At 47.5% G+C, this 9109-nt stretch overlaps 2 protein-coding genes across 2 annotated transcripts; one reads left to right on the top strand and one right to left on the bottom strand.

The window, feature by feature from the left end:
* The first annotated feature begins 254 nt into the window (after window positions 1-254).
* Window positions 255-4043, top strand: glt8d1 (glycosyltransferase 8 domain containing 1). Its single transcript, XM_079217660.1, has 9 exons — window positions 255-391; window positions 608-706; window positions 822-1032; window positions 1131-1248; window positions 1330-1414; window positions 1500-1612; window positions 1695-1861; window positions 2604-2716; window positions 3164-4043. Exons 1-9 carry the CDS (start codon window positions 376-378, stop codon window positions 3346-3348), a joined length of 1107 nt encoding a protein of 368 aa, XP_079073786.1. The 5' UTR covers window positions 255-375; the 3' UTR covers window positions 3349-4043.
* A 102-nt stretch (window positions 4044-4145) lies between these two features.
* gnl3 (G protein nucleolar 3) lies at window positions 4146-9011 on the bottom strand. Its single transcript, XM_079218360.1, has 16 exons — window positions 8923-9011; window positions 8396-8547; window positions 8128-8186; window positions 7895-8035; window positions 7070-7186; window positions 6904-6984; window positions 6706-6838; window positions 6519-6622; window positions 6122-6272; window positions 5921-6008; window positions 5643-5820; window positions 5420-5562; window positions 5134-5252; window positions 4923-5035; window positions 4661-4724; window positions 4146-4577 (listed from the first exon to the last, which is right to left on the bottom strand). The coding sequence occupies exons 2-16, from the start codon at window positions 8406-8408 to the stop codon at window positions 4495-4497; spliced, it is 1587 nt and encodes a 528-aa protein (XP_079074486.1). The 5' UTR covers window positions 8409-8547; window positions 8923-9011; the 3' UTR covers window positions 4146-4494.
* Window positions 9012-9109: the final 98 nt, after the last annotated feature.

Below are 9109 nucleotides of genomic sequence, written 5' to 3'. Positions count from 1 at the left end.
AGTTTAAATGACCTGTCTGATATCTTTAAGGAGTTTAAATGTCCTGTCTGATATCTTTAAGGAGTTTAAATGTCCTGTCCGATACCTTTAAGGAGTTTAAATGACCTGTCTGATATCTTTAAGGAGATTAAATGCCTGTCTGATACCTTTTAAGGAGATTAAATGCCTGTCCGATACCTTTAAGGACTTTAAATGTCCTGTCCGATGCCTTTAAGGAAATTAAATTACCTGTCCGATATCTTGCTAGTTAAGCCTAGTGGCTGAATTAGTCTTCAGTAGCTAGCCAGCCAATGCAACTTGGGCTGCAATCAGATCAACTTTTACATTTTTTTTACTTTTATCAGGCGTGCTGGAGGAACGGATGAGGCTGTTATCATGACACTGAGGAAAGGTGAGACAATAGTTCAATAAGAACTGATGGACTACTGTTGGATATAATAATATAATATACTAATGTTGAATAGTTCAATAAGAACTGATGGACTACTGCTGGATATAATACTATAATATACTAATGTTGAGGGACAATTGGCTGCCATCAACATTCAACAGATGTTTGCTGTGTGCACCACAGTCATCAAGGTCAGTTTTTCTCCGTGTTTTTCAGTAAACGTGGTTATTCTTCTGCTGCTGGCCGTCGCCTTTCTGATTATAGTTCAACGAAATCTGCTCAACCTTGGTGACATTTTACGCAAGGAAAACCCAGGTATGTATCCGTTGGTGCTCCTCAGAATATATATAGGATATTGTTGTAAATATCTCGTCAGACAGACTCCCTGCATGAGAAGTGATGAGTGGAATCTAAACGTGCCTTCATCTAGATGCGGGGATGAGTCTCGCCTTTGAATCCGAGTTGTTTCCGGAGCTTCGACTCGAGTCGGTGAGGAAAGGAGAGGAGATCTCTGTCCTCATCACTGCTGCTGACGACCGACTGGGAGCTGTGGTCGCTGCCATGAACAGCGTCTATCAGAACAGTCAAGCCAATGTCGTGTTCACCATCGTGACCCTGAACCACACGGTGGATCACCTCAGGTAGGACAGTGGATGTGTGTCTTTCTACATCGTGCATACGATTGTATTGAATAAGAGAAATGTGTGAGTCTGACGTCACCTCCTTGTTTCACCAACAGTGCTTGGCTTAGTAATACGTGGCTAAAAGATGTCAAATATAAGATTATTGTTTTCAAGCCTGAGCTTCTCAATGGGAAGATATCCAAAGACCCTCAGACGCTGGAAGGTGTGCAACCGGTGAGACAGCAGAATGTTGAAGTGCCAGAAGTTTACACATGTGTGTCTCTTCAGCCTTAGTTCTGATGGTGTATTTCTCAGTTGGCTTTTGCCAGGTTTTATCTACCTGTATACATACCTGAAGCAGAGAAAGCCATCTATCTGGATGACGATGTCATTGTACAAGGTAAGACACATCATCAGAAAGATAGCAGTGAGAGAAAAGGTTCTCTGGTAGGGCACTCATGAATGGACTGTATGTTGGGTCACAGGGGACATCCAGGACCTCCATGACACGCCCCTCAGACCAGGACACGCAGCTGCCTTCTCTGACGACTGCGACTCAGCATCTGCTAAGGGCCTCATCCGAGGAGCTGGAAATCAGGTGGGCCCTTTCTACCACGAGTTATGAAGAACAAAATGACTTGTGTTTATGCAAACATTAAATAATGAGTCTTCTCCAATAGAATAACTATATAGGTTTCCTGGACTTCAAGAAGGATGCTATCAAGAAGCTGGGAATGAGGGCCAACACATGCTCCTTCAGTCCCGGGGTCATCGTGGCCAACCTGACGGAGTGGAGGAGCCAGAACGTCACCCAGCAGCTGGAGCGCTGGATGGAACTGAACACCCAGTATGTTACTACACTGGTGGAACTGAACACCCAGTATGTTACTACACTGGTGGAACTGAACACCCAGTATGTTACTACACTGGTGGAACTGAACACCCAGTATGTTACTACACTGGTGGAACTGAACACCCAGTATGTTACTACACTGGTGGAACTGAACACCCAGTATGTTATTACACTGGTGGAACTGAACACCCAGTATGTTACTACACTGGTGGAACTGAACACCCAGTATGTTACTACACTGGTGGAAAGATGCCTGAATACGAGCGTTTTTCCTGTTAGTGACGCTGAATCTGTATGTTTCCTTCAGGGAGGACCTGTACAGTAAGACCCTGTGTGTTTCCTTCAGGGAGGACCTGTACAGTAAGACCCTGTGTGTTTCCTTCAGGGAGGACCTGTACAGTAAGACCCTGTGTGTTTCCTTCAGGGAGGACCTGTACAGTAAGACCCTGTGTGTTTCCTTCAGGGAGGACCTGTACAATAAGACCCTGTGTGTTTCCTTCAGGGAGGACCTGTACAGTAAGACCCTGTGTGTTTCCTTCAGGGAGGACCTGTACAGTAAGACCCTGTGTGTTTCCTTCAGGGAGGACCTGTACAATAAGACCCTGTGTGTTTCCTTCAGGGAGGACCTGTACAGTAAGACCCTGTGTGTTTCCTTCAGGGAGGACCTGTACAGTAAGACCCTGTGTGTTTCCTTCAGGGAGGACCTGTACAGTAAGACCCTGTGTGTTTCCTTCAGGGAGGACCTGTACAGTAAGACCCTCGCAGACAGTGCCGTCGCCCCCCCACTCCTCATTGTCTTCTACAAGCGCCACTCCTCCATCGACCCGATGTGGCACGTCAGGCATCTCGGTAAGTTCTGGTTCGTTACTCAAGGGAAACTAAAATACCCTTTTTCTCAATGAATCGCTGGCTGTAGATCAAACACCTTTTTAGCTACGGACAAACCTAGTTATTGTTTCCTTTGGAAATTATTGTGATACTTCCACATATCATAGTATCCACAATACTGGCCATATGAGTATATACTCAAGACATGTAAGTATTCTGAAGAAGCTTTTCAAGATATGGTTCAACATATTGATGGCAGTGGTGTCAATCTTCTCGGGTAACTCTAGGGAAGATTGGGAATTAATGGACCTCCTAAAATATGGAACTATTCCTTTAACAAACAGTTTAATAAAACTATACATTACAACCAACTGAGGAAGCTCTGTTCCTTGTTTTCAGGTTAAACTATTTGAATGTTGACCCGATGTATGATGGCAGTATGACTTGATATGATCACGTGTCTTTCAGGCACTACAGGTGCTGGGAAGCGCTACTCCATCCAGTTTGTGAAAGCCGCCAAGCTCCTCCACTGGAACGGCCACTACAAGCCCTGGGGCAGGACGTCCTCCTTCTCCAACGTGTGGCAGAGGTGGTTCATCCCAGACCCCACAGGAACCTTCACTCCCGTACGGAAACACTCTGGGGGCGACTAGGCGGGGAAATCCGTTTCAGGAACTCTGGAGCAGCCTCGGTGCCAGCAGGGCCTCCATCTCAAGGCCTCCACCCCAGGATACCAGGAGGGCCTTTCACTTGCCACCTGTACTCGCGTTCACTGGAACAAACGTTTCTATACCCAGTGCATCTTATGGCCGTTTCTCTGCTTTTAGACACGTCTGCATGGATCTCAGTCCACAGCACACATTGCTGTGGACTGAGATCCATGTCAAAGTAATGGCTTCAGCTGCGCTGTTTATATTTGCATACTAGAGGATTCGACTGCACACGGCCCGTCCATGTCATGACCCCAATCAGTACTTCCCGTGGAAAAGCAGCACGTTTTATACTGAATGAGACATTTATAAATCATATCTTTTTAACAGTATTCTGTACTGAGTGCAGCATTTCTATTGCAAAGACACACACTTTCCATAATTCAGTTAATGCAGTGTGAGGTTATCATTTTATCATAACTGCCATAAACCAACACTACATTGTGTACTGCCTCATGCTGGTGTTTTCAAATGACATTTTATGCAGACCACTAAGCAAGAGACACCTCTGCAGGAAATAAATGTTTACACAATATGTTCATATATAAATAAGTCAGGATCTGTATACACATTGCCTTGCTGGTGTAAATATTGTTCATCTTTTGTATGGCACATGAAATAAAGATACATTTTTATCATTTCAATCTCATTTTTAAGATCCTCCATTTCCAAGATGGTGTCCAGTTTTATGCAATACTTCTCAAAGGGTGTAAAATAATCAAGAGCCAAGAAAATTACAGTTTAGTAGAGGATTTATTACACTTATAGTATGTTGTCTATATACAGTATTCCTCATAAACACAAAATTACAAATGACCTCTGGACATTTAAAAGTAACATCTGGCAGAAGCTCATTGATATGTACACAATAGATGAAGTCCATGTCTGCTACTAGACAACCAGTCCGTTATGAAAGGTCGTAAAGAGCGTCTTCGTCTGGAAGAGTCCAAGTTTAAAGGGAGGGTACAAACGCTGACCCCGAAACCTTACACACCTGACCCAACGTTGCCACCACGAGGCGTTCAAGGCCCTCGACACTGATTCTTCACATAAATAAACCCGTCTACACGTCTGCAGACAAAGCGGCGCTCATTTGAAGTCGGTGTTGAAGTCGTAGGCGTCGTCGGCTCCGTCAGTCGGGACGGACTGGAACTGCACATGCAACGCTGGTGCTGCAAGACAAGAGACGTACAGATAAGCCCGACTTAGTAGCACAGACATTAAAGGACTTGTTCCTTTCTTTCACAGTACTTACTCTTGAGTGGCTGTGGCTCGTCTGGCTCTTTGGTTTCGTTTGCCTCCTCAGCACTTTGCAAGGGCTGCAGGAAAAGGAGAAGTTTGACTATTCAGAGTGCAACAATCCTCAAGACGCAACGGGGCTCAGGAGACGTGCAGCCAGCAGGATCAGAGTTGGATTAGAAGTCTTCATATGAATCAAGACATGCGTTGTTTGTCCTCATTTCCTGAGACCAGCCTGCTCACATTGTTAAAGCGTCGGCATGCTCTCGGGTCATTACCTCGTTCTTCTGTTCGGCAGCAGGTTTCTCCTCAGAGGCGACGCTCAGCAGACCTGCCGTCGGGCCTTTAGAGATGAAGCCGATGCTGCTGGCCTGACTCGGGAACTTAACACCTAAAAGCAAGAGTTACAGTCAGCCAAGAGTCTAAAGCCCACGAGGATCACCAGAGGCCATGTTGTCCGTTTCCATATTTAGTGCCGTGGTATTTTACCTTTCAGAGTTTTCTCGTTGCCCGTGTTCAGAAGGTCCAGGTCCCAGCCGCTGTGCGCCGGAGCGCCTGCAGGGAGGCCGTGGCTCTCCGGGGGTTTGCAGTGGTAGCTCACGGTGGACCTGAGGACACACACTGTGAGATCACGGCCTCCTGAATGCTTTCACACCGCCTCTTATTCCGCTGGGATCAGAGTTGGATTAGAAGTCTTCATAATGAAATCTAGATTGGCGTAGTTTGTCCTCATGTCCACAGGATGCGCTGCTCTTTAGTGTCCATGCAGACTCACCCGGTCCAGTCGGCCAGGAAGCACGCGGCGGCGTGCTCCATGTTGGGGACGCCGCCCTTCTGCAGGTAGCCACGCTTTTTGGCGAACAGGGTTACAAACTCAAGAGAGTTTCTGAAGTCCGGGACATTGTACTGAAGCATGATCTGAAATCATGAAAACACCTGAAATTAAAAACCATGCCGAGTTCACGAGAACAACCCAACCCCCCTGAGCCGCCGCGTACCTGGCTGTGGTCGCACTGCTTCAGCAGCATCCGGACGGCCTCCAGCACGCTGCCCTGGCCCTCGTCCACCTGCAGGCTCCTCAGGGCCATGGAGGCGGACGGGTTGGAGGGCGCCGCTACTACGCCCGGGCTGTCAATCAACTTCACGTTCTTCAAGATGTGCACCTCCTGCATGGACCTGAAGGAAGAGGGGACTGTTGGATTAAACTACAACAAGGCTGAGGAATGGGTTCCGGTCATTAAAGCCTCAAAGCAGTAGTTTATAATGAGCCCCTCACTTTGTGATGCCCCTCTTGATGCCCGCATTGCAGGCCAGGATCCCCTTCATGCTGTTGATCAGACTACTTTTCCCCACATTAGGAAACCCTGAGGGAAAGTGCATCAAAGACGAGCTTTAATTTAAAGAAATGAACACAGCAGATCTACATGCCAGACACAAAGCATGTGTCTATGTATTATATGAATACACGAAGGCTTACCAACGACTCCCACTTTGAGGGAAGCGTCGCTCGGTTGGCTCGCTGCCAGTCTGACCAGGAGCTCCGTGAGACAATCGTTCCCGAAGCAGGCGGCGGTCCTGGACCGGTCCAGGACTTCATTGGAGGCCACGATCCTGCGCTTCCTGGCCCGCTGATGAAGACGTTGCAGTTAAGTTACAGTTGTTTTGTTGCATGTCAGAGGCTGAGGCTCTGAACACAGCATGCACACATTGATCATTTATAATGTAACAAACACAACCCGGCGGCTCCGCTGGTGCAGAGCCACTGCATTGCCTTTGTGTCACTCTTGGAGGTTAATAACCAGTTATAACAGCACAAGCTGCTCAACCTTCTCAGTCCTCCACATCACATGTTGCGTCACGGCAGAAGCACTCACCACGGTCTTGTCCACGATCTGCGTTGATGCTTTAAACGCCATGACGGGAAACTCCCGCTGCAAGCACTGCATCCAGCGCTCCAGGTTTTCCTTTGGCACCAGATCTACAACGCAGAACGTCACCGTTGAGTCCAGACCGGCTCCGGGCGTCAGGGCTCAGTCAACATGGCGGCTCAAGACCACTCACCTATTTTACTTAAAACCAGGAGCAGTTTCTTGTTGCCGTCCCGCTGCACCGCCTCCTCCAGCTGAGGACACCGGCAGCCCAGCGGGTCACGAGCGTCCAGGACTTCTATGACGACGTCAGACGCCTCGATCACCTGGAACAGAAGCGCGGTCAGCGAGAAGCCGTTTCTACGGTAACCCGGCTGACGGGAGGCCTTACCTTGTTTAACTCGGAGCACAGGTAGTGCTGTGAGGTCTTGTCTGGACCAGGCGCTTTCTCCGGCCGCTTTTCCTCCACAGCCTGCGAGACGAGACCCGGGAAATAAAAGTCAGTCGGCAGTCGAGTAAAACTGATCTGAATCGACTATTTTAGCCGTTGCTTCTACCTGCCGGGTCTTCTTGGCCTTCTGTTCATTGTCTTTACTGGCCGCCGCCTCCTTCTTCCTCTTCTTCGCTCGCTCCTCTATCTTTGTTTTCTTCTTCTTCTCTTTATCTCCTTCAATCTGTGGGGAAAAGAAACAGTTCATACTCATCCTGAACAATGTTTCATGACTTTAAACTAAATGTTCATGACCAAACATTTAGTGAAGTCTGGGTGTAAACAGTAAAAAGTGAGTAAATGTAGTATTTAAACTAACAATGAGAACACAAAGCATACAGTAAACCTTAAATGACACAAATGAATGAGACAATAGTTTGATTAAAAGAATAAACATTTATATAGATGCCTGTATGTATGCCTGCTTATATTGTGAGTCTTTCTTTTAAAAGCATATTCATTATTTCAAACTCAGCGTAAATGAACACATGAATATAACACATTTACATGACTTACTAAACTTTGGGAGTTTATTTTTTCAAGGACTTTTTCCAAGTTTTCCATGAGCATAAGAACCCTGAAGAAATGTATTCAATGTTTATAACAGCAGTAGGACACTTTCTGACCCCCTCACGGTCCCCCTCACTGAGCCCCACACGGTCCCCTCACTGAGCCCCACACGGTCCCCCTCACTGAGCCCCACACGGTCCCCCTCACTGAGCCCCACACGGTCCCCCTCACTGAGCCCCACACGGTCCCCCTCACTGAGCCCCACACGGTCCCCCTCACTGAGCCCCACACGGTCCCCCTCACTGAGCCCCACACGGTCCCCCTCACTGAGCCCCACACGGTCCCCTCACTGAGCCCCACACGGTCCCCTCCCGGTGCCCACCTGCAGCCTCCGGTGCTCGGCCTCCCGCAGCACCTCCTCCTTGAACGGCGCGCTGCTCGGCACTCCGAGGTCCTTCTTCACTCGTTTGCTCACTCCGGTCTTCTTGGCCTCTTTCTTTAGCTTCCGGTTGTGATCCTTGACCTGGAACACACAGCACAGTGTCACTCCTGTCAGAAGAGCTACCGCTAGCACGTGAGCACGAGGCGCAGCGGCCATCTTGGAAGTGAAGTTACCTTCTTCTGTATTTTATATCTTTTGGAACAGGAGACCCTCTTACTGGCTTTCTTCAGCTCTGGAGGCACAAGAGACACGTTGTTAAAACGAGATGCTCAAGCAGGCCGTTCGTGATTAAAAGGGTTAAAATTAAAATGCGTGTTCGTGATTAAATGGTGTAACGGGTAAACAGGCGTCTGTTGGTGAGTAATCAATATACATTATATATATTTACACATATATACAAACAATAAAGCCCGTAACGCGGTTCGCAGCGCGGCTACTCACTCGGTCTCTTCATGGTGGCGCTGCGGACTGAATGGACTGCGCTGCGCTCACACGTGGAGGAGAGCGCCCGATAAACGCTCCGTCACTTCCGCTTCTGTTGGGTGTTTGACCGAGACGAAGGTTCCGCCCCCTGTCGAGCTGGAGGATGTTATCTGTTAGATTCAAGATTCAAGATAGTTTTTATGTCATATGCACAGATAACAGACAGTCACTCTGTACAAATGTAAAACTTATTTTGCTGGGTCCTCCTAACACACAGAATTACAATAAAAAGGTAAACGATAAATACAAAATAAGGCACAACATATAGTAATAGTATTGCACAAAAATAAGGCACAAAAATGTGATGACGGTATTGTTCAGTCAGTGTATAAAGTATTGCTCCACGTTTAAAGTGCACTATGCATTGCTACAAATATACAAGTATGGTCGTGACATGAAGTCACAGCAGCTGTTCTCAGTGTGCCTTCCTGTCCTGCAGTGCAGCTTCATACCACTCTGTGATGGAGCTGTAAGGACGCTCTCACCGTACATCTGGAGAAGTTGCTGAGAATCTTGGGTGGCATGCCAAATGTCCTCTGCCTTCTTACGAAATACAGTCGCTGCTGGGCCTTTTTGATCTTCTGCAGTGCGTTGTGAGACCAGGTGAGCTCATAAGAGAGGTTTATATTGAAGTATATTATCTATTAAGCTCTTAAGAGAGGTTTAGATTGA

The sequence above is a fragment of the Taurulus bubalis genome, assembly GCF_910589615.1.
Source record: "Taurulus bubalis genome assembly, chromosome: 5".
In the NCBI taxonomy this organism is placed as follows: domain Eukaryota; kingdom Metazoa; phylum Chordata; class Actinopteri; order Perciformes; family Cottidae; genus Taurulus; species Taurulus bubalis.
Note: the sequence above shows the minus strand (reverse complement) of the source record. Positions and strands in the feature narration are given on the sequence as shown.

Bases quoted from the DNA above. Each gene is read 5' to 3' on its own strand.
- glt8d1 (XM_079217660.1), top strand. The intron at 1,249-1,329 runs GTGAGACAGCAG...TGTATTTCTCAG, and splicing joins CGCTGGAAGGTGTGCAACCG to TTGGCTTTTGCCAGGTTTTA. The intron at 2,717-3,163 runs GTAAGTTCTGGT...CGTGTCTTTCAG, and splicing joins GTGGCACGTCAGGCATCTCG to GCACTACAGGTGCTGGGAAG.
- gnl3 (XM_079218360.1), bottom strand. The intron at 6,273-6,518 runs GTGAGTGCTTCT...CGTCTTCATCAG, and splicing joins AGATCGTGGACAAGACCGTG to CGGGCCAGGAAGCGCAGGAT. The intron at 6,009-6,121 runs GTAAGCCTTCGT...ACTTTCCCTCAG, and splicing joins CCTCAAAGTGGGAGTCGTTG to GGTTTCCTAATGTGGGGAAA.